This window comes from Cyprinus carpio, chromosome B22 (assembly GCF_018340385.1).
Source record: "Cyprinus carpio isolate SPL01 chromosome B22, ASM1834038v1, whole genome shotgun sequence".
In the NCBI taxonomy this organism is placed as follows: domain Eukaryota; kingdom Metazoa; phylum Chordata; class Actinopteri; order Cypriniformes; family Cyprinidae; genus Cyprinus; species Cyprinus carpio.
In genome coordinates, this window is record NC_056618.1 from 4,348,139 (window position 1) to 4,372,232 (window position 24,094).

The 24,094-nt window shown below is 34.7% G+C and overlaps 2 protein-coding genes and 1 long non-coding RNA gene across 4 annotated transcripts in view; 1 reads left to right on the top strand and 2 right to left on the bottom strand.

The window, feature by feature from the left end:
• The window catches only part of LOC109087587, a 114,353-nt gene that overhangs the window by 25,479 nt on the left and 64,780 nt on the right, over window positions 1-24,094 (bottom strand). The gene's annotated exons all lie outside the window — the stretch shown is intronic.
• On the bottom strand, window positions 7,069-13,259 carry LOC109079307 (protein NLRC3-like). 2 transcript variants are annotated; one of them, XM_042749110.1, is made up of 8 exons: window positions 13,142-13,259; window positions 12,923-13,054; window positions 12,253-12,363; window positions 10,427-10,531; window positions 10,014-10,118; window positions 9,506-9,590; window positions 9,126-9,321; window positions 7,069-8,903 (listed from the first exon to the last, which is right to left on the bottom strand). In XM_042749110.1, the coding sequence occupies exons 3-8, from the start codon at window positions 12,294-12,296 to the stop codon at window positions 7,069-7,071; spliced, it is 2,370 nt and encodes a 789-aa protein (XP_042605044.1). In that variant the 5' UTR covers window positions 12,297-12,363; window positions 12,923-13,054; window positions 13,142-13,259. The 2 variants fall into 2 exon arrangements, with proteins under 2 accessions (XP_042605044.1, XP_042605045.1); XM_042749111.1 differs by lacking the exon at window positions 10,014-10,118 and having other exon boundaries at window positions 13,142-13,258.
• On the top strand, window positions 21,838-23,845 carry LOC122141528. The gene is made up of 2 exons (XR_006157880.1): window positions 21,838-21,928; window positions 23,813-23,845. It is a non-coding gene; the product is annotated as an uncharacterized LOC122141528 (long non-coding RNA).

Genomic DNA, 24,094 nt, shown 5'->3' on the forward strand with positions numbered 1-24,094 from the left:
ATTGGAAAGTTCATTTATGTCAGTAATTTCAGCTCCAAATTGTGGCGAGCTTCGTGTATTAAATAAATTCAGTGCAACCAGACTGAGTAGTTTAAGTCTTTGGTTCTTTTAATTGTGAAGATTTTGGCTCACATTTAACAAAAAAAAAAAACACCAATTCACTATCTCAACAAATTAGAATATGGTGACATGCCTAATCAGCTAATCAACTCAAACACCTGCACAAGGTTTCTCTGAGCCTTCAAAATGGTCTCTCGATTTGGTCTCTCTACCCTAAAATTCGGTCCTTTTCTTCTACCATAGTGAAACATTGGTTCACTATGAGTCACAATCATGGGGAAGACTGCTGATTGACAGTGGTCCAGAAGACAATCATTGGAAACCCTTCACAAGGAGGGTAAGCCACAACCATTCATGCCAAAGGGGGGGGGAACAAGTGGCGGGTTACAGATGTGCTGTATCCAAGCAGGTTAACAGCAAAGTGAGTGGAAAGGAAAAAAAAGTGTGGCAAAGATAAGAGTATGATAATCCTTATGAGGACCTGTTCCATGCAAAATTCAATTCAAGAAGTTGAGACAAGGTATATGCACAAGGAATGGGACTGAGGCTGGGGTGCAAGGCATCAAGAGGCCACCACACACAGACGTGTCAAGGAATTTGGCTACAGTGTTGTATCCTCTTGTTAAGCCATTCCTGAAACCACCAGACAACATCAGAGGCGTCTTACCTGGACTAAGGAGAAGAAGAACTGGACTGTTGCCCAGTGGTCCAAAGTCCTCTTTTCCGATGAGAGCAAGTTTTGTATTTCATTTGGAAACCCAAGGTCATAGAGTTCTGGAGGAAGGGTGGAGAAGCTCATAGCCCAAGTTGCTTGAAGTCCAGTGTTAAGTTTCCACAGTCTGTGATGATTTGGGGTGCAATGTCATCTGCTGGTGTTGGTCCATTGTGTTTTTTGAAAACCAAAGTCACTGCAACCCGTTTACCAAGAAATTTTGGAGCGACTTCATGCTTCCTTCTGCTGACCAGCTTTTTGAAGATGCGATTTCATTTTCCAGCAGGATTTGGCACCTGCCCACACTGCCAAAAGCACCCAAAAGTTAAATGACCATGGTGTTGGTGTGCTTGACTGGCCAGCAAACTCTCCAGACCTGACCCCCAGAGAGAATCTATGGGATATTGTCAATAGGAAAAAAATGAGGAAACAAACGAGACCAAAAAGAATGCAGATGAGCTGAAGGCTACTGTCGTAGAAACCTGGGCTTCCATACCACCTCAGCAGTGCCACAAACTGATCACCTCCATGCCACACCGAATTGAGGCAGTAATTAAGCAAAAGGAGCCCCTACATGTACAGTAAATGAACATATTTTCCAGAAGGCCAAAAATTCACTAAAAATGTTTTTTTATTGGTCTTATTAAGTTTCTAATTGTTGAGATTGACATTCTAAGGTTTTTGTTAAATGTGAGACAAAATCATCACAATTAAAAGAACCAAAGACTTAAACTACAGTCTGTGTGCACTGAATTTATTTAATACACAACTTTTCCACGACATTCTAATTTATTAAGAAGAACCTGTATATACTGGTGAACGTAAACTACAACAAATGCAATTTTTCCATTTTCATTTTCCACAATTATAACTTACAGTTGCAATCAAAATTACTCAACCCCTCAGGAGATTGTAGTACTTTACAAATACAAACTTTTCTGAAGATCCAGGATAAAATAAAAATTGCATCTATAACAGTTCACTGGCATACTAAAAGTCATAATGTTAACATATAATGTAATATTTTTGAGTTATCAAAGTTTCTTTCCTGCAGGACAGTCATCACAGTAATCCAAATAGACCTAAGTGAAAAACAGGCTTAAGGGGTGACTATTTATATAGTAAACTACTATCACTGAGGCAATAATAATTGGTTTTAAATAAAGTATCAAAACCAAGTAATTACATGGCTTTATAGAACAACCCTGATAAAATAGGCCTACATAATGTAATATGCCTACACAAAATATAATAAACAATAACCATATTACCAATTTATATTTATGTATTATAACAAATACCTGCAGAGGGTGCCAAAGGCATGGCCATGTTTCACTTTGCAGCGTGATTCAAGGGATGTTTAAAATCCATGTAATTTTAATATTTGGCCACATGCAAACTCAGAGCAAGGGTTAGAACTTTTATTTTGATATCGCGATGTACAACAAATCGCAAATTTAGAAATATGTTGATGTATTCTCCTGTTTTGGCATAGGTTAATAAATGATTTACGTTACAAATCTAGTGAGATAACATGCACTGTTTTCCCAGATGAACGCTAAGCAACACAAACTCACAGCATATGCAGAGGAAGAGTTTGAGTCCCGAGCGGCTGAGATCGAGATGCGCTCCACTCTTGTAAATGATAACAGTGCAACACAAAACGCCTCAGACTTTATATGTGTTCCTAAATGAAACCCAAACAAACAGCACATGCAGTAAAAGACCGAACAATATAATGCAAGAACTATCAACAGGTTTACCACAAACAACTTTATACTAATATCACGAGACCGCTTTTCGCCTCTAGGAGTAATATCGTGAGATCTCGTGCGCTGCTAAAAGCCAGGCAAAACGGCTCTGTATTTATATCAGATGCGTGGCATTGTTAATTTTGGTTAACTAAAAATAACACTAATTTCATATATACTGCCCTTTATAAATTCAAGTATTTTTCAAGTACCTTCTCAAAAATATGTCTGTTTTCAAGGGTTTTCCTGGACTTCAAGCACCTTTGTACCGAACCCTGTTATAAACATTTTGTTGTACAAATCTGGTGAAATCTGTTTCACATCATCTGCCAAAAAAAATGTTGGAAATTACATGAACGCAAAACTAGGTGAACCTTTCAATGGCGCATTATACCTCAAAAACTGACTTTTGTGATTTGATTTTTTTATTTAACAGCCATTCAGAACTTCTACTCTTCTAATTTAATTTGCAGACTTTTGTGATTTGATAACTGCACTAACCCATATCACAATTTCGAGTTTTCGAGTATTTTGATTAATTGTGCAGTCCTGATGAGAAGTGTAAAATATTTTCATATTTATGAAACTGTGGTGAGTCACTGCAGTCTGGGTAATTAATGGGATACACTTTTAAAATACTTACTTCAGCTTTTCCAGTCTACACTGTACATTTTCAAACAGAGTCAAGATGATGATCTTCATTCCTGGGTTTCCTAGTTTATTCTCACTCAGATCCAGCTCTGTCAGATTTGAAGGGTTTGAATTTAGAGCTGCAGCCAGAACATGACAACCTCCTTCTGTGATACAGTTGTTCTTCAGACTGCATAAAGAGAAAACACTTCAGTTATAATCTTAATATTTACCAGCATGTTTTAGCTGACAGTTGACAAATACTGATGATGATGATGATGACAACCACATTACAAAAGTCACATGTTTTTTTCAGTCAGTAATTTCTTACACAAGACACATAAAAAACACCCAGCAGCAAGAATTTAAAAACGTACATCAGTGTGTAGAGTGTACAGTGTTTATCCTGCAGTAGAGCAGTGATCTGATTCACTCGTGCAGAACATTGAGATCCAGTGATCTCTGTCTACTCATCGTGCCTAGATCTAGACTTAAAAAACGAGCTTCATGGTCATTTGCATTCAGAAACGCCTCCAATAAACCATATATGGTGACAACACCTCCCTTTATAAATCATGTGAATGTATAATGTCCCTCACCGAAATCATGGAAAAAGAAAGCAGTACTGACTGAGAAGCCATTCTGTACTCTCACTAAACAGACCAGCGCTCTTTGAAAACACAATCTCTGCACAGCACATGGTTTGTCTAATCTTCCAGCAAAGCAAGATCAATGACACTATAGCTACATTTCAAATTACTTTCCAGCTGTATGGCAAAAAAAGGCTTATTTTACTTAGTATTTTTGTCTTGCTTTCAGTTAAAATATCTAAAAATTCTTAAATCAAGATGCATTTACTATATAAGCAAAAATATATTCAGTCTTGTTTCCTGGGGGGGAGGGGGTCTATATTAAGGGCATTTTGTTTAATAAAAGTAAAATTACCTGCCAGTGGGGCAAGAAAAATAGTCTTGTTTTTTGAAGAGGGGTTTTTAACTTGTTTTAAGCAAAATTAACTTAATTTAGACCTTTTCCCCCAGGAAACAGACTAAATATCTTATGTGTTTTTGCTTATCTTGTAAATGCATCTTGATTTAAGAGTTTTTCGATTTTGTGACTAGAAACAAGACAAAATACTAAGTAAGATAAGCCTTTTCTGCAGTGTTTTTGTAGTATTGCCATTCTAGCACTGAATCTCTGCTTAAGCATGCTCAGAGATGTGCTTTTATTTACACCCATTTGTTTAATATGTTTAAGTACAAGTTGGTAGATCCCACACTTTGCGTGAAACTGTTCTTACGCACTCATTACACACACATCTGTGCGTATGCACTGTTGATAAATGAGGGCCTTGTAATGTAGAGTTCATGCTGGAATTAAAGCCTGCAAATTTCACTGAGCTGAAGCAGTTCTGTCCTCAATCCTCAATTCTGTGGCAAATGATCTAGGTCCATGTTAACAGATGGATCTGAATTCTAACCAAACATTAGAGATTGTCACAAAACTTACCTCAGTATCTCTAATTTGCAATTAATATTCTTCAGGCCAGTGCAGAGGAGCTCCACTCCTGAATCCTGCAGATTATTATTATTCATGTTCAGCTCTTTCAGACTGGTATCTGATCCAAGAACTGTAGCCAGAGCTGGACAGCTTTTGTCTGTTAAGCCACAATCATTTAACCTACAAGTGAAATGAATCAAATCACAGTTAGATACATGTAATACATTTGTTAAATCCAAAAAATAAATAGCAATTATTTTTAAATGAACAGTAAATATACAGCATAGATATTAGAATTGTATTGATTCAAATCTCCTACATAAAACAAACTAGAATGCTTGAATAAAACTTAAAATATGTAAATGAATAATAGGCTTATATAATTAATGGCAATGAGTTATACATTTAAAAGTGCTGCTCTATTATCTTGATGAGCTTCTTTTGCTGGAGAGAGGTTTAATTTTTTACATAAAACCCATGTAAATTATGCAACAGTATATCTCCTTTATAGCAGAAGGTTGTTGCAGTTGAACTGCATTTGGAGTAGAAATAATTATGAATCAAAATGTGTTTTATAATAACCCTGATGTGGTATCTTCTTATAATTACTAAACAGCTTGTTTTGCTGAAAATACATATTTTTACATAAAACCCATGTAAATCCGCAAAACAGCACTGCACTTTAATTCCAAAGGACTGCAATTTTAAAAAAAAAACAGTTAAATCAAAATGTGTTTTGATTTAACCCTAAAAGAGAGATATATACTTATGACAGGGGGGAAAAAGATACAGTATAGTATCACGATATTTTTCTGTGTGGCCCAGCAATACTGAATCGATACATGGACTGCAAGTAAAATAAAGATGACGGCATTGCGGAGAGTTATCAGAAGGAGATGTGTTGCACTGCGGACCATCAATACAGTAAAACTGCACATTTTAGAGTGCCCTTTTATTGTGGCCAGCCTAAGGCACACCTGTGAGGTGGATGGATTATCTCGGCAAAGGAGAAGTGCTCACTAACACAGATTAAGACAGATTTGTGAACAATATTTTAAAAATGGGGGCAAAAACAAAAGTGTTGCGTTTATAATTTTGTTCAGTGTAGGTATGCACCGACATCTGCAAATTATCAAAGAGAAAAATGGTCAAAAATGCAAGCAAATAATAATATATATATGGCAGTGTTCAGAGAGCATGTTTCACTCTCCTCGTCACTGCTCGGTTTGACGCTCCTCTCAATATTTCTCTCTATGAATGTGCGTTCTGCTCAACTTAACGTTCATGCTCACCGGAAAAGCAAAGTCCACTTAAATAACGCGCAGACAAAAAATTTATATGCTGTATACTTGCTCCTGTTTGCAGTAGCGCTACTGTGCTGTAACATGGTGTACAGCTGTACTGGTAAAATGATGCTAGTGACGCTGTGATCTGATAATAATAACTTTGTAGGACTATAATGATTTGGATAATTAAAAAAAAAATAAAAAAAATTCCAACAACTTAAATCCTGATTCTGTTACATTGAAGTGAATTAATAATACATTGATATTAAAAATATATTGATATTTAATATTAAGGTAACACTTTACAGTAAGGTTCCATTAATGTTAATGTATTAACTAACATGAACAAACAATGAATACATTACAGTATTTATTAATCTTTCTTAATGTTAGTTAATGAGAATACAGTTGTTCATTGTTAGTTCATGTTAATTAAGGGTGCATTAACTGTTAACTAGCACAACTGTTGATTTTAATAATGAATTAGTAAATGTTAAAATTAATTTGAACTAAGATTAATAAATTCTTATATTGTAAACTAAAGTAGTTAACTTTGTGAACCTTATTATAAAGTGTTACCAATATTAACATAAATTCTGTCCAGTTTTATTGTGTTACTTTCAGTAAAAGTGTGGTTATTTTATTAGCTTGTGTTTTTTTAAATTCAGTATCATTAAAATTGAGTTAAATTTAAAAAGTCTTACAAAATAAATGTATATTATTTAATAAAACAATAAATAATCATTATAAAGCAATTTTTGTTTTCAGCCAAGTGCATCCAGAATTTTCGGTTTCCGTTTCGGCCCAGAATTTTCATTTCGGTGCATCCCTAGATGTAAGACTACATGTTTTATTTAATTAAATTTAAATTTAACAGTAATTTTCTCTCAAGCACTGAAATATTGCAATATAATCTCAATATATTTAAAAATCGCAATAATATTGTATTGTGACACAAGTATCGTGATAATATCGTATCGTTAGGTCTCTGGTGATTCCCACCCCTACTTATAACTGGTATATGGTTAATTATCACTATAAATCAGGGGTGTCCAAGCCTGCTATGTATCAATGCACATTAATGTAATTTTAAGATGAGAACAAAACATGACAAAATATATTAAATAACTTACAGAGCTCTTTTGGAGGTTTTGATGACTGCTGATAATCTAATGAGACACTCGTCTGATTTCTTGAATTTCTGAAGCTCAAACTCCTCCAGCTCCTCCTCTGATGTCAACAACACAAAGACCAAAGCAGACCACTGGGCAGGTGAAAGATCAGCAGATGAGAGACTTCCTTTGCTAAGGTGGGTCTGAATGTCTTTCACCAGAGTTTGGTCGTTCAGTTCATTCAGACAGTAGAACAGATTGATGGATCTCTCTGGAGACAGATTAGATTCTAATTTCTGCTTGATGTACTGAACTATTTCCTTTTTGCTCTGGTCATTTCTATTTTTCTGTGTCAAAAGACCCTGTAAGAGTCTCTGATTGGACTGGAGTGACAAACCAAGGAGGAAGCGAAGAAAAAGATCCAGGTGTCCATTATCACTCTCTAGTGCCTTGTCCACTGCAGTCTTGAGCAAATCAATCATGGTTTCACTTTTGTTTTCCTGTTCTGTAGACTCATGAACAAATATACTTTTCTTCTTTATGTCTAGAAACAGATGTGCATAAAGAGCTGCAATAAACTCTTGAATGCTCAAGTGAACGAAGCAGTACATGGTACCAAGAACGATCCCTGTTTCCTCCTTAAAGATCTGGGTACACATGCCTGAGTACACTGATGCCTTATAGACGTCAATACCACAGGCTTCCAGATCTGTGTCATAGAAGATCACATTGTTTCTTTCCAGCTGATCAAATGCCAGTTTCCCCAGTGAAAAGATGGCATCTTTATCCCAGGAAACATCTGGTGTATGTTCTCCATCATACTTTCGTCTGCTCTGCTGGATCTGAAATCTGAGGAAGTGTGTGTACATTTGTGTCAGAGTCTTAGGAGTGTCTTCAGTATTTGACTCCTGCAGTGTTTTGGAGGCATCATCAGCCTGATTGTTTTTCACAACATTATTTCTTTTCTCCTCTAAAATGTTCTGGAGAACAGTGGCTGAAATCCAGCAGAAGACTGGGATGTGACACATGATAAAGAGACTCTTTGATTGTTTAACATGATCAATGATTTCTTTGGCCAGATTCTCATCCGTGAATCTTTTTCTGAAGTACTCCTCCTTTTGTGCATCATTGAATCCTCGTATCTCTGTCAGCCGGTCGATACAGTCAGGAGGAATCTTACTGGCAGCTGCTGGTCTGGTGGCGATCCAGATGAGAGCAGAAGGAAGCAGACTTCCCTTGAGGAGGTTCGTCAGGAGAACATCCAGAGAGGCTGCTGATGAGACGTCACGCCATGTCTCATTATCCTTAAAGTTTAGAGGAAGATGGCATTCATCCAATCCATCAAGAATGAACAAGACTTTGAATTGATTTCTTCTTGTAAGGTTCAGTCCTTTTGTCTCTGGGAAAAACTGAGTTATAAGGTCCATCAAACTTAGTTTTTCTTGCTCCTTTAAGTTCATCTCTCTAAATGGAAGAGGAAATATGAAGCTGATATCTTGATTTTCTTTTCCTTCGGCCCAATCCAGAACAAACTTCTGCACAGAGACTGATTTTCCGATTCCAGCAACTCCTTTTGTCAGTACAGTTCTGATCTGTTTGTCTTGTTCAGGTGCTTCAAACACATTTTTGCACTCAACCTGTATCTCCTGTGATTCATGACATCTGGAAGCAACTTCAATCTGTCTCACCTCATGTTCAGTATTGACCTGTTCACTACAACCCTGAGTGATATAGAGATCTGTGTAGATGTTCTTCAGAAGTGTAGAGTCACCTTGCTTTGCAATTCCTTCAAACACACATTGATACTTCTTCTTTAGGCTACACTTTAGCTGATGAATGAAGAACAGCTCATCTAAACACAGAAATAAAAGACTATTTAGTCTCTGGGTTTGTTATGTACAGAACAGAATGTGCAAGTCTAAAGGAAGTCTGTCATTGGAAGAGACGGTAGGTTATGAACACACAATATGAGAAGCATATGAACAGCAAATGATCCTCCTTTGAGTCATAACAGTGATCATGGAAGAGAAAACAGATTGACACAGCGCTGGAAGCAGCGATCAGAGTCTCTTACCTTCTAGAGTATCAGCAGCTTCATCTTGCTTCATCTCTCTCAGGAAGTAGAGCGTGAGATCTAGAGCTGCTTCTTTCATACTGCATCTGTTCTCATTAAAGTCCTCCACAAAGTATTGCATGTCCTCTTTTTGTAATATTTTCTTAAACCTTTCCAGCTCATTTTTTAGAAAATTAATTATTTTCTTCTCAAGATCCTACAAACAAAGCAAAACAAAAAAACAAAGACAAAAGAACAAAACTGAACCAAATCCACATCCATATTTGGTCCAAATTATATAATCAGTAATTAAAAATATGTGTAAAAGAAACAAGAAACATTGCCCAGTAACCAATTTATTTGTTATAAATAATCATTAATGAATAATATTATTTTTCTACCTGGAAGATTCCTAGGAGTTTGTCTGAGAAATTCTTGTGGTTTCTGTTAATCTGGAAGTCTGAATCTAATGTCTCATATTGCAGCCTGTTAAAATGGTGAATAAAATTAAATGTGGTTAAGGCAATATATTAGACAAATCTCACTATATACACTTTTTTTTTTATCAAACACAAAGAGCAAGCATCAGCTGTTAATGCTGCAGCTATAAGTTAATGCTGATAAAGAGAAGGTTCTACTCAAGTACAAATTTAAGTTTTTCTGTCCTATAAGGAGAGAACTATTGACACTAATAACAGAAAGATGGAAGGACATATTCATGTCTCTATGGTGAATTTATGCCTTCTTGCTGCTGCTTGTGTAATTGTATTACTGGAAAGAAGCTCCAGACCGACTTCAATGAAAAGGAAAGCAGATATTGTTCTTTGATTTATGGTTTTATTTAATTTCTATCACAAATATCCCAGTAGAGAAATTAGCTATTAACATAATACAAAACACATGAAATACCTTTCAGTACCTGATGGTGTTTCTTCACTGAATAACGGTGGTTCATGTTTTGACTGGTCACTCTTCACAGACACAGAGCTGGACACATGTGATCCTGATCTCACACTGATGACACAAAGAACAAAACACTTTACTACAGGAGCTCCTTCAGTCTCATTTGAAAAGGTTCAATGTTGTAAATGGTCATTTCTGTAGATAGATGGACACATTTAAGTTTGATTGTCACATTCATTATTGAATTTATGCTCTCCAGTGTCTGTCTGTGTAGCTGTATTACTGGAAAGAAGCTCTAGACACAGTTCAGTGAAAAAAGAAGCAGAAACTCTGTGATTTATTGTGTTATTTACTTTATCACAAATATCCTAGTGGAGAAATTAGCTAATGCTATGTTGTAAAAATATGTTGTGAAATACCTTTCAGTAGCTGATGGTGTTTCCTCACTGAATCCCGGTGGATCATCCTTTGACCGGTCACTCTTCACAGACACAGAGCTGGACACATGTGATCCTGATCTTACACTGATGACACAAAGAAGAGAGTGGTAACATTTTGAAAACTTTGATACAATCAATTTCATAAATTCAAAAAAGAAACCACAATATATACCGCAATGAAAAAAAAAGAGGAAAGTATAAGTCCCCTTCCATCACAGTAGAGTCCAAGCTCTCTTGTGTCACAGCAGTAGCATCCTCACGTTACACACGAGCTTCATCACCACCATTCTTCCACAAACATCCACACTTCACCTCAGTCTCAGTCGTCTCACTTCTCTCATTTATATCTTCTCTAGCAATAGTGGCACTGACCCCAGCTTCAACACTCAACCATCCTTTCATTATTTACAGCTTCAGCATCATTCAATTTCTCAAGACATACACTTCTAATGCAGCCCTTCCATTATATCAACCAACTAATCAAAATCAAATTCATCTACATCATACTTCAAGACCACATAAACCTGTCATCTAAAACAAATGACAGTGATTTACAGCCAAGCGGGATCTTTTTGATTTGGGACACTACTGTATCATGTCTTGAAAGCTCTACAAGCAAGAATTCCTCTTTAATGAAAGCTGGAACACACATCTTCTGACTTCATATCTACGGATTACACACCAGGGCTGTACAGTGTGACATATGTTGAACGTGCTATGAAAAAAAATCAGTCTGTGCGATTAATAAATATACCACAGCAGCAATGCATGCATGGGTTTGAGGCGGTTTACAAACCTGTTGTCCAGCAAAGGGAACATTTAATGAGGTTTTTGCTACAAATTCATTTCATCACTCAAGTGTAGCCACTTTTGGCCAAATTGTGGACCCTTACAAACAGACACAACAAACTTGGTGTTCTATATAAAATTTGGCAAATAAAGAAAAAGGTTTATCTGAAAACCTTTGTTACAGTTCAGATTCTGTGTGCAGATATTTTTGGTTCAGATTCTGGAATTCACTGGATATTGTCTCTCATAACATGTCTTAAGTCATAGTACACATTGATGCTAGTTTAAAATCAATTTGAAATGAAAGAAGAGATTAAAGTGAAGAAATTGAATTCAAACAGTATCTTTCCGGAGCCAAAAAATAAACAATGTTCTGACTGCTATACATAATATTTATTGCTGTAGTATTAGTACATGTTTTATTAATGCAATGATGCCCATGATCACAGACAGACTTGTTATAAGAGGCAAACTTAAGCCACATTCAGCGTGTTATGTTAAATAATTACAGACCCGGCTCCAGAATCAAATCACTGAGATTCCTTCTGTATGTTTGAGGATTATCTAAACTTAATATTATATTATATTTATAGGCCTAACCATAATATGTTGAGCCATTCAATGCTATGGAGCAAAGAGCGCTCCTGTATAGTCATTAAAAATCCATTACTCATTTTAGTTCATTTAACACTTTACAGCAAAAGATACTTCAGTTTGCAATGATTATTTACATTTTCTATCCACTAAATGTGCAACCTGAAACTAAAAAAAAAAAACGTTTTAATTCTGGGGTTGTACAGGAATTTTTTATATATGATAAATGAAACATTTAACTGGGCTAAATATTCCTGTATATTAGACATTTAACAAGTTTCAAGCTGTTTTTAACCCAAGACAATCTAAACACATTTATAGGAAGTTCTACTTTGTTTTGTAAATCATTAGACATGACAACAGTGAGAGAAAACACTGCTTGTTGAAGAGTGTTGTTTTTTTCTCTGAAAACTCAGTCTTACCTCAGTTTCTGTAAGAGACTCTTCTTTCCTCTCTTCTCTGACATACTGCAGATGAACAGCTCAACACTGAGATCTTTGTGTCTCTGAAGACAATCAGATGCTCATCATGACCTGGACAGGACAATGAGATCAAGATCATGAGAGTTCAGAGGAAGAAATGATGAAGAAAATAACTAGTGCTGGATCTTTGAGTTATCAAGCAGTCAACTCGTGTTTATCAACCTGTCTATCCAGAATAACACTATAATCCCTTAAGATCATCCAATCATCAATAATTATAAAATCGGATCATTAAGAAGTTTAAAAGAACATTTGTTTTGCTCGTGTTTATCAACCTGTCTATCCAGAAAAACAGGTTTCATTCTATAAAATAAAAATATAAGACTAAATAAAAAAAAAATAATAGAAATAAAATAAAATAACACTACAATAATAAATATTAATGCTAGCCTATATTTTTTACAGATATTTTTACAGACTTGTAAAAATGTTTTAACACACGTCGATCGTCTTTAAACGGTTTGTTTTAATATCTCTCTTCTTCTCGGTGGTTTGTTATTCGGCGACAGACAGGTCTAAGTTATAACTTAACAAATCACGCTTCATCCAGCTCTGAAATGCGTTCATCATTCTCCTAAATAAGTGTAATGGTGAAAGTATTCAGACTTACTTACAGTAGTTCAGACGATCTTGTGCTGCAGGAACAGAATCCAGAAGTCTTTTAAACACTTTCGGTTTGTGATCGCTGTTAAACACCTGTGCGATCTTCACGATTGATGTTTGTCACCTGACACGACTTCATCTTGGAGAAAATCAAAGTCCAGTTAACAACAACAGATCTCGTGCAGCAGCGCCACCAACTGGACAGGAATGTGAAGCACAAACACACCTGCTTTCTCCTTCTTCTTCCTTCTAACAGCAGATCCCAAACTAAAACAGTGCACTAGCGCCACCTGCTGTTTCTTCATATTCTCCCTCTCAATCTTCTCCATTCACCTCCTTCTGCTACATTTGACAACTTTGAAGGGTTAGTTGAATAATTACATAATCATATCAAATAATCCAAAACAAACATATCAATCTGAAAGGTAATGATTATATGCTATATAACAGAATCATATACAGTCCTGTTTTTATTTGAAGAAATTTCATTACATTTCTTTCATTACAGCAATAGTCTATTAATTCAGATTGAATGATTTCATTCAGTTATTCTGTAGGTTATGATGAATAATTAAGATATATGAAATGTATTGAATTAGTTCAGAACTAAATTAATTATAATTAACTTTCTACATACAAATAGAAAATGCCCAGTTATTTTCATATTATATTCTGAATTTATCATCTCTGTTCAGTTTTACAGATTGCTGTGATGTAGATATATGTGCTTTTCACAATCTGTCATTTTTGGCGCTTGCACTGCAGGTCAAAGTTTTTCCGGTGACAACAGTGGCCTTATGTAACAAGAATAAGCTTGCACCCCAATGTGCATACTAGCCTATCTGCCCTAAATAGTATTGAAAATTACTAATATCACATAGATTTTTTTTTTCCTTTCTGTTTTTACAAATTAGATATTATGAAAATACTTGAACTGCCAATACTTTAACTTTACAAAGCGCAAACATTCCACAATTAACTTTTTGAGTCAGGGTCATCACAAATACATCTCTGTTTAATTCTGAACGATCACAGTTATAACTCAGTTAATGAAACATATAAAAGTTGCAATGCTCAATTGAAATAGTCCATTGTTGCGTTCAGCGTGACCAGAGACTCACTGTGCTGTTTTAGCCTTTGTAAAGGATGATGATTTACGTCGAAAATGCGAGTTAAGTGTAAAACCTATACGTAATAAATATGATTCTGGCACCCAGCTATGTCGCGAATATGGAAACATTTGGATTGATGCCAGGCTAGTTTTAGAGGATCTGTTGTGGAGGGAAGGAATTAAAATAGCTTCTGTTTATATTGTTTGTAAACATATGTAAAACTTATTTTTACTAACAAACAACTGCAATAGAACCACAGTATTACTGCAATACAGCTGAAGTAGTACTACAATTATACTGCAATAAAACTGCAGTAGTACTGCAATCTATAACACAACTGAAGTACAATTCAATACAAGTGTAAATATAAGTGCAATACTAATAAAATGCTGTACAGTAACACTGAAATGCAACCAGAAAATTCAGAATAACAAGTTTTATTTGCACACATCTGCAATATAATTAATTAAGGTACAAAACAACAGTGAATGCCTCAAACAGCAATGCAACAATAAATGATTTTACTTTTCATTAAACTTAAAATAACAGGCTGAGAGTTACACTAAATGTACTTAGTGTTTATTTATAAATCACACAATCATGCACATTTCTTCCCTCATTATTCAGGCAGGCATTCATATTAATTTTTTTAAGAGCATATCCTCATTGTTCTGTTGGGGTCTTATGACTGCCTTTATCTCAGATGTGGAAACACTATTTTGGATGTAGTCTGGAAAAACAAAAACAAAAACTATCAGAAATTCTCAAGTTTCATTTGCACTTTTCATTACAGGTATATTTAGTATGCATAAAATAAATCTTGAATTGTGATGTCACCAAGTGTTTGTGAAAAGTATTCATTTCATTCCCATTTCATTTATTACGGCATATTGGTCAGCATTAATAATGACTATGTTTACATGGACTAATTATTTACCTTATTCTAAAAAAGACAATATTATGATTAAGGTGTTTACATGAGTTGCTTTAAGAATACTCCTTTCATGTTCTCATTTTACATGTTAAAGGCTTGTTCATAGTTTGATTAATGGCACATGTCATTACTTCCCCATGCAACACCACCCGACGTCCCCTCCAGAATTTCACATATAAACAGATATTTTTCGTGATGATGTCATGTACAGTTGTGGGCGCTTCATTTTTAATTTTATGAAAGCTTCAGTAGTATTAAATTATTCACGTGCATACAGACGATGGTGGTGTTGAAGCTCTTTTATTTGCCGTTAAACGGTTGACCACTGTGTGTGTGTGTCCTGTCGTAAAATACGGTGAAAAGAAATATCTATACTGCACTTCAGTAATGCAACTAAAAGAGGAATACTCCACATTTCTTAATTTAATTCTGTTTACTTCAAATATGACTTAAGCCAGATTAAGTTAATCAAAAATCTCTGTTTACATGGTAGATCCTTAATCAGAGTATTGTCTTAATACTGTTAAAATCAAATGATTGTTGTCCATGTAAAGGTGCTCAATGTCTTTGAACACTCCACTCAAAGAAGTTAAAAGCTTGGTTCACCCAAATCTGTCATCAATTACTCACCATCATGTCGTTCCAAACCCGCAAGTCTTCTGTTCATCTTCAGAACACAAATGAAGATCTTTATAATGAAATCTCAGAGCTTTCTGACCCTCCTCTGATAGTCCATGCCACTTCTCCTTGCACAATAACATGCATTTCTGGAAAAAAAGCAAAAGACACAATCATGTTTAAAAACTGTACAGATACTGTCCTCCACAATTATTTGCCCCTCTTTATCATTTTGGTTTTTCATTCAAAATTCTAACCTTAAGTTTTAAAATAATAATAAAATAATAATAATAATTTAAAAAAATATATAATTTACAAATATATGTAAATATACCATTAAGATACAGTATATAGAATATATGTGTTCTACAGTTATTGTGCCCCCTTCATTTAATACTTTGTGTAACCTATAACCCTCTTCACACATAAGGGCTAATCCATGGTTAGATGTGCATTACATGATTTAATGCATGAGGTGGAGGCAAAGAACCACACGACATGAAACTGGGTTGCCTTCGTTGAAGTTTATTAAAATTGTTAATTAAAACCTGTTAAAGCTAGGTTAAAAAGTTAAGTTAAAGCTGCCCTTAAAGAGATAGCTTAACCAGAAATGAAAATTTTGTCATTAATTAGTCACTCTTCTGTGGTTTCACACCCATAAGACCTTCATTCCTCTTAGGAACACAAACAAAGATTTTCTTTTTAAGAAATCAGAGAGCTTTTCTGACCCTGCAGACTTGCAACTTACACATTCAAGTTCCAGAATGGTAGGAAAGACATTGTTAAAGTAATTAATGTGACTTCAGTTGTTTTGACTCAATTTCATGAAGCAACACGAGTGTTTGTGTCCAAAAAAAAAAAAAGATAATTTACCACTTATTTACAAAAATATTGATCTGTAATGTGCATTCACGAGAGCATCACAACGCATGAAGACAACAGAAGACAAAACTGAGGTTGAACCTCTGGAGTCACATGATTACTTTCACAATGTCTTTCAAGCTGTTCTGGAACTTGAATGTGTAAGTTGTGTTGCTGCCTAAAGAGGGGTCAGAAAGTTCTCGGATTTCATCAAAAATATCTTCATTTGTGTTTTTAAGATGAACAAAGGTATTATCGGTTTGGAACGACATGAGGGTGAGTAATTAATGACAGAATTTACATTTTTGGGTGAACTAACCCTTTAATGTTTGTGGAGAACAATTTGACTGGAAGGGTAGAACTAAGTTAATTTTCATGAGTTTGTTTGGTTACAGATCATTAGATCTAGTGTTCTGACTGTACGTGTGTGCTACAGTAAAAGCCACACATTAATTTAGAATAGTGATTGAACTGATTGTAATTATCTGTACACTCATTGTTTTTAATGCATACCTTCCAGTCAATCAGAGAGAATCAAAGAGTCCACCAAAAAAGATGCAAACAGAATTCACTTCTGCTGTGAAGCAGCTCTAAACAGTAGAAAGTGTGATTGTTCAGTTGAAATCAGTGTTGACTCATCGAGAAAAACAGTGTGTCATCATCTGGCTCAGTTCAGTCCTCATCCAGTAGTGTCAGTGGAGTCACATCAATAATATTGCTGAATATTATGTGTTCACAAATAAGCAAGCCTAAAGTCAACAGTGGAAAGGAACACAAACACCATCAGGGGACAGAATGGCGGGGGTGGGGGGTGTATGTTTAGTTTAAGGATCAGTTGCCCTCTGGCTAACAAATGAACACGGTGTGATTATGATTCAGGCTGCATCACAATGTACATGAGGTGGAGGCAAAGAACCACACGACATGAAAACTGGTTGCCTCCATTGAAGGTGATGGTAAAATTGTGTAATACAAACCTGTTTAAAGCTAGGTTTCAAAAGTTAAGGTAAAACGGTCCTTAAAGAGGATATCTTAACCAGAAATGAAAATTCTGTCATTAATTAGTCACTCTTGTGTGGTTTCACACCCGTAAGACCTTCAAACAAACAAAGATTTTCTTTTTAAGAAATCAGAGAGCTTTTTCTGACCCTGGAGACTTGCAAAATTACACATTCAAGTTCCAGAATGGTAAGGAAAGACATTGTTAAAGTAATTAATGTGACTCCAGTTGTTTTGACTCAATTTCATGAATCAACACGAGTGTTTGTGTCCAAAAAAAAAAAAAAAAAATTTATAATTTACCACTTATTTACAAAAATATTGATCTGTAATGTGCATTCACGAGAGCATCACAACGCATGAAGACAACAGAAGACAAAACTGAGGTGAACCTCTGGAGTCACATGATTACTTTCACAATGTCTTTCCTGCTGTTCTGGAACTTAAATGTGTAAGTTGTGTTGCTGCCTAAAGAGGGATCAGAAAGTTCTCGGATTTCATCAAAAATATCTTCATTTGTGTTTTGAAGATGAACAAAGGTATTATCGGTTTGGAACGACATGAGGGTGAGTAATTAATGACAGAATTAAAATTTTTGTGTGAACTAACCCTTTAATGTTTGTGGAGTACAATTTGACTGGAAGGGTAGAACTAAGTTAATTTTCATGAGTTTGTTTGGTTAAAGATCATTAGATCTAGCGTTCTGACTGTACGTGTGTGCTACAGTAAAAGCAGCACATTAATTTAAAATGGTGATTGAACTGATTGTAATTATCTGTACACTCATTGTTTTTAATGCATACCTTCCAGTCAATCAGAGAGAATCAAAGAGTCCACCAAAAAAGAACAGAATTCACTTCTGCTGTGAAGCAGCTCTAAACAGTAGAAAGTGTGATTGTTCAGTTTTGAAATCAGTGTGTGACATTCATCGAGAAAACTACAGTGGTGTCATCATCTGGCTCAGTTCAGTCCTCATCCAATAGTGTCAGTGGAGTCAGATCAATAATATTACTGAATATTATGTGTTCACAAATAAGCAAGCCTAAAGTCAACAGTGGCAAGGAACATAAACACCAGGTGACAGAATGAAAACAAGTAAAATAAATAAATAAATAAATAAAGTGGGAGATAGTTTAGTTTAGGGATCAGTTGCCCTCTGGCTAACAAATGAAACATGGTGTGATTCTATGATTCAGGCTGCATCACAATGTAGTGTAAATTATACAGCACGTAGGCCTGCAAAGAGCTGGAGTTCATAATCTCATTTAAATACTATCTAAAATTCAAGGTTTTACATTTCTGGCCCTAACTAGAACGTGAGTGACCTTTAATGCATTTCCAGAAATAAATTCTCATCAACATCTGTCGAGTGTCTCTCTTCTTCTCTCTCCTAATGCTTCCTCTGATGCAAACTGTATGCTGAACACTTTTCAATGAGTTGACGCTCTCCTAGAAACAAATAAACAGTATATTCAGTGCAGTTTTGTTCATTCCATTATTATAAACGATGTACTGATGCCATTGGAATGAGAACTGAACTGAGCTGGACAATGACATGATTCATTTCTACAGATCTGCTAATAACTAAATTGCTGAGTCATAGCTTAATTACATGCATCTTGCTTATGTCACTAGTTAGTGAGATGTGATGTTGATGTTTCGTTATTAGATTTCTAGATTGTGATAACTAATATATGGAGAGCGCATTATAATGTGTTTTGTTGACTCTGAGCGCTATAGTCAAAGTGTCGCTAAAAACAGCATTAAAGCGTTATTGTTTTTCATCATACCACTTGTCATCAGACTTGGAGTGTCTGTGTGTTCTTTGTGCTCTATAGTAAGCTCCTCGAGCATCTGACGCGTGCGCACATACCAGTACAGATCCTCAGGGCGGTTCAAAGTGAATATTATCCGTGTCGAGTCTATTTGTTGTACGTGTGCCTGCTAACACTTATAAAGGTTTTGTCTTGTTTCTCTTCACATACAAAATACACATACAAAACAATTATATTGATATGAATGTAATTATAAGAAAAAACAAGTATATTTGGTTTTGTATTTTTCTGTATCGTATTTCTCTGTATTTCTGTATCATTTGAGAAATAGTTGTAATACTTTTCAATAGAGCACCTAAATACTTACTCAGACAATCAGTTTCTATCAGCAAACACTCAGAATAAAGTGAGATGATCTGCTGCTGATCCTGCTGATGCTGATCTTGTTTAATGAGTGTTTATAGTCCGAGACTCATCAGTATTATCAGCTGCTGAAAATCCTCTTTATTTCATGTCAATAGATCCTGTTTTCACCTAATTCATTATACTGATGACTTCAGATCTGTTCATTGACACGTTAAGATCATTTTATTGCTGTCATAGTATCATAATGGCATTTATTTAATGTATCTGTGATAAGCTATATATAAACTAAAACATACATAAACAGTTTGTTCATGCTGAATGAATGTGATTCAATGTGGAAAAACATTTTTGCAGGCTTCAGGCCTGATGTGTCACCTACAAGGTAATTCAAAGGAGAAACCACATTCATGTTCTTTATGTGGAAAGAGTTTTCCACATCTGCATAGTTTAAAACTACATCAGAAGATACACACTGGTGTGAGAGATCATATGTGCTTTGAGTGTGAGAAGACTTTTATTACTGCTGTAGAACTAAAACAGCACGAGATAATCCACACTGGAGAGAAACCTTACTAGTGTTCACACTGCAACAAGAGACTCAATCAGTTAGGACATATTAAATCACATGAGAGGATCCACACTGGAGAGAAACTGTATCACTGCACTGCATGTGGGAAGAGTTTCACTCTATTATCTAATCTACGCAGTCATAAAAATAAAATATCACATTAAGTAGTTTAACTTCTTTCAAGTGTGACATTGTATTATTCTGTATTAGTCTGTCATAAAGCACCCACAAGAAGTGACATAACAAAAAACTTACAAAAACTTACATTTGCAACAGTGAATAAAGTTCATCTTCAAGACCAGCAGTTTCATCTGTGAGATTCATATCAACTCAAAAATGAAGTTACAAAGATCAGGCTTGTAGCCAGCTATGAGAACCACCGAGGTCCGGACCTTGGTCATTTTTTCTTGTTCAAACATAAAATATTGGTTCTCTGAATGACTAATTTGCTGTTCAAAACTCCTCATATGAGTGTAGACAGTTTGTAATAATGTTCAGTGTCCCTGGCATGAAAATTATTGTTGCCAGACGCTGGCGAAAGTGAACGAGGCTTGAGACAGTCGTGAGGGTGCAACCTCTGATGTGTTGCCAGAGCCAGCTTTTATAATTTTATAATATAATTTTATTATCTTTTCTGCTTAATTTGACACTGTAGAAAGATAATAAAGTGGATAGTTCCAGTTCAGGGTTAGTGATATCTTTATGTTATCTAATTTACTAAAGATTTGAACTAATTACAGTTTATATTTTTTTTACTTTTTGATAACACTGACAGTAATAAAGAAAGGATGTCCATGGACTAGGATACGCACATTTCGGAAAGGCACATAAAAAAATTAAAAAAGAAACATCATGATATTGTCTGGTATGGACATGAAATATACAAACACCAGCCATGAAGAAGAACTGCATTTTTTCCTTCAGTATAGTAGTTACATTTTCATCATGCTAAAAACATTTATCATCTATACATTAGCAATGATTATTCATTACAACAATAAATACAATACCACATCATACTTCATTAAATTAAAAAGTCAAGTCAATGATCACATATTTGACTTTCTTTAAGCCCTACTTTAAGCGTAGTTTTAAAAATACTAAATTTTGTATTCTCTCTAATATAAACAGGAATTAAATTCTATCATTCTGCTGCTCTAACTATGCAGTTAGCCTACTATTATGATGTCTTCAAGACACAAATGTCCTAACAACATTTATTTTCATCATTAGTCTGTCTAAGACTATGTTTAATATAAACCAACACAAAAGGAGAAAAACAAATAAATGCAACAATTCAAACTCAAATGGAAGGAATTATGGAAACACTGATTTTTATTGTTTACATAACTGTACTTCTATTTATTCTTTTTTTACTTGTTTTCTTAACATTTTAATATTTGTAAATATTAAATGTTAAGATCTTTGAGACAAAACAGAAATGCATGTGTAAATTTGTGTAAAAATTAAGATACTTTAGTATAAATACCAGATAAACATAAATGCTTAATATGTGAATTAGTAGAAAAATAAACTCACGAACTGGCAGATCTGCTCCTCCATCAGTGAAGCTCCTCCCACAACAATCACACCTTCAGTGAAGCTCCTCCCACTGCAGTTCATCAATAAATGCCATAATACTACAATCAAACAACAATACAAACACCAGTAAAAACATAAATAAGAAGAGAAATATGCATATACAAAGTTTATTGAAGGACGGACAGAGAACATGAAGATCCAGAACCCTGCAGAATCAAACACACTGAAGAACAAACAGGTTGGTGATTATGCTTGATACTTTAGTAATGAGACTGAAAAACAATTAAAGTTATCAGCAGTTCAACAGATTTAGTGTTTATAGCATAAAAATACTCTAGAAGTTGTAAAAAATGTAGAAAACAATCCAATAAATAATATAGGGGAGACTTTCTATCTCCAGGGTACAAAAAAGGGACTGAAACTCGAATGTTCAAATGATATTGATTCCTGGGTGTTGCCATTAAAAAAATGCTTTCATTCTTTTTTACATTTAGTTTGTCAAAAAAAATATTTCGTTACTTTACTTTTTTTAAATTATAGCCTATAGTTGAAAAGGAAGGACTGCAAACATAACTGTAAAGATAGAGTGTTGTCATACATGTCAGTGTGGTGAAATATTTTTTTATTTATTTTTTTTCAGAAGTGGCTCTTTTCTAATGGATAGCACTCAGAAGAATAAGTACTCAGAATGAAGTTAGATGATCTGCTGGCTGAGTCCTGATGGTCTTGTTTAATGAAGTGGTTTCTAGTCTGAGGGACTCATCAATATTATCAGCTGGCTGAAAATCCTGTTTTCACCTCATTCATTATGGAGGATCTCCTGTAAACTTGCAAGTAAAAAGTTAATTTCACTTCTTCTCATCAGACTTAAACTATGCAGTTAGCCCTACTATTATGATGTCTTTAAGACACAAATGTCCTAACATTTCTTTCATCATTAGTCTGTCTTAGACTATGTTTAATATAAACCAACACAAAAGTAAAAACAAATAAACAAAAATTCAAACTCAAATTGGAGGAATTATGGAAACCACTGATTTTTATTGTTTACATAACTGTACTTCTATTTATTCTTTTTTTACTTGTTTTCTTAACATTTTAATATTTGTAAATATTAAATGTTAAGATCTTTGAGACAAAAACATCAGATACTTTAGTATAAATACAGATAAACATAAATGCTTAATATGTGAATTAGTAGAAAAACAAACTCACAAACTGGCAGATCTGCTCCTCCATCAGTGAAGCTCCTCCCACAACAATCACACCTTCAGTGAAGGCCCCTCCCACAACAATCACAACCTTCAGTGAAGCCCCCTCCCACAACAATCACACCTTCAGTGAAGCTCCTCCCACTGCAGTTCATCAATAAATGCTGCAATATTCCCATTAGTCTACAAGTGAAGATGAGCATCAAAGCATCTGTAAAAAGTGAAATCCGCAGAGACAGAGTTTATTGAAGGACAGAGAGAACATGAAGATCCAGAACCCCGCAGAATCAAACACACTGAAGAACAAACAGGTTGGTGTTTATGCTTGATACTTTTTTTCTAGTAATGAGACTGAAAAACAATTAAAGTTATCAGCAGTTCAACAGATTTAGTGTGTATAGCATAAAAATACTCTAGAAGTTGTAAAAAATGTAGAAAACATCCAAAAATAATATTACGGAGACTTTCTATCTCCAGGGTACAAAATAGGGACTGAAACTCGAATGTTCTAATGATATTGATTCCTGGGTGTTGCCATTAAAAAAAAGCTTTAATTTTAAAAAAGAAGAAATTGAATGAAAATTATGCTGTAACAGTAGTCAGTGAAAAATATTGGTCAGTTATTTAGTTAAAAAAAATTATTAACTGCATAGTAAGTTTTTATTACAATATATTAATGCTAATATTAAATACAATAATACAGTGTGAATTTGTCTTTATTTTAATGCTTTTATATATAATATTGAACTTTTCTGAATTTGTCTTTATTTTAATATAGATTATTGTATCTTATTTTGTAAAATTGTAACAAAATTATTATAATTTGGTGCAGCTGTTGTCTAATTTCACTTCATGTTTTCAGATTTTTTTAATGAGTTTTTAGTGTAACCTTTTTTAAACTGTAATTTCAGATCAAATGGAGGAGAAAATACATCAAAACTGGAGAATAAACTCAATCACAGACTGAAAGTATTTCTTTATTGAAAAGAAGAATCAATAAAAGTTTCTCCTGCACTCAGTGTTGAGAAAAAACAAGAGTTTGACATGCAAACAGAGTCTCACCGTTCACATGAGGATTCTACACTTGGAGAGAAAACCATACCGATGTGATCAGTGCGGGAAGAGATTCACACAATCTGCAAACTTTAAAAGTGTTCCCACTGCGACAAGAGATTCGTTCAGTTAGGACAGCT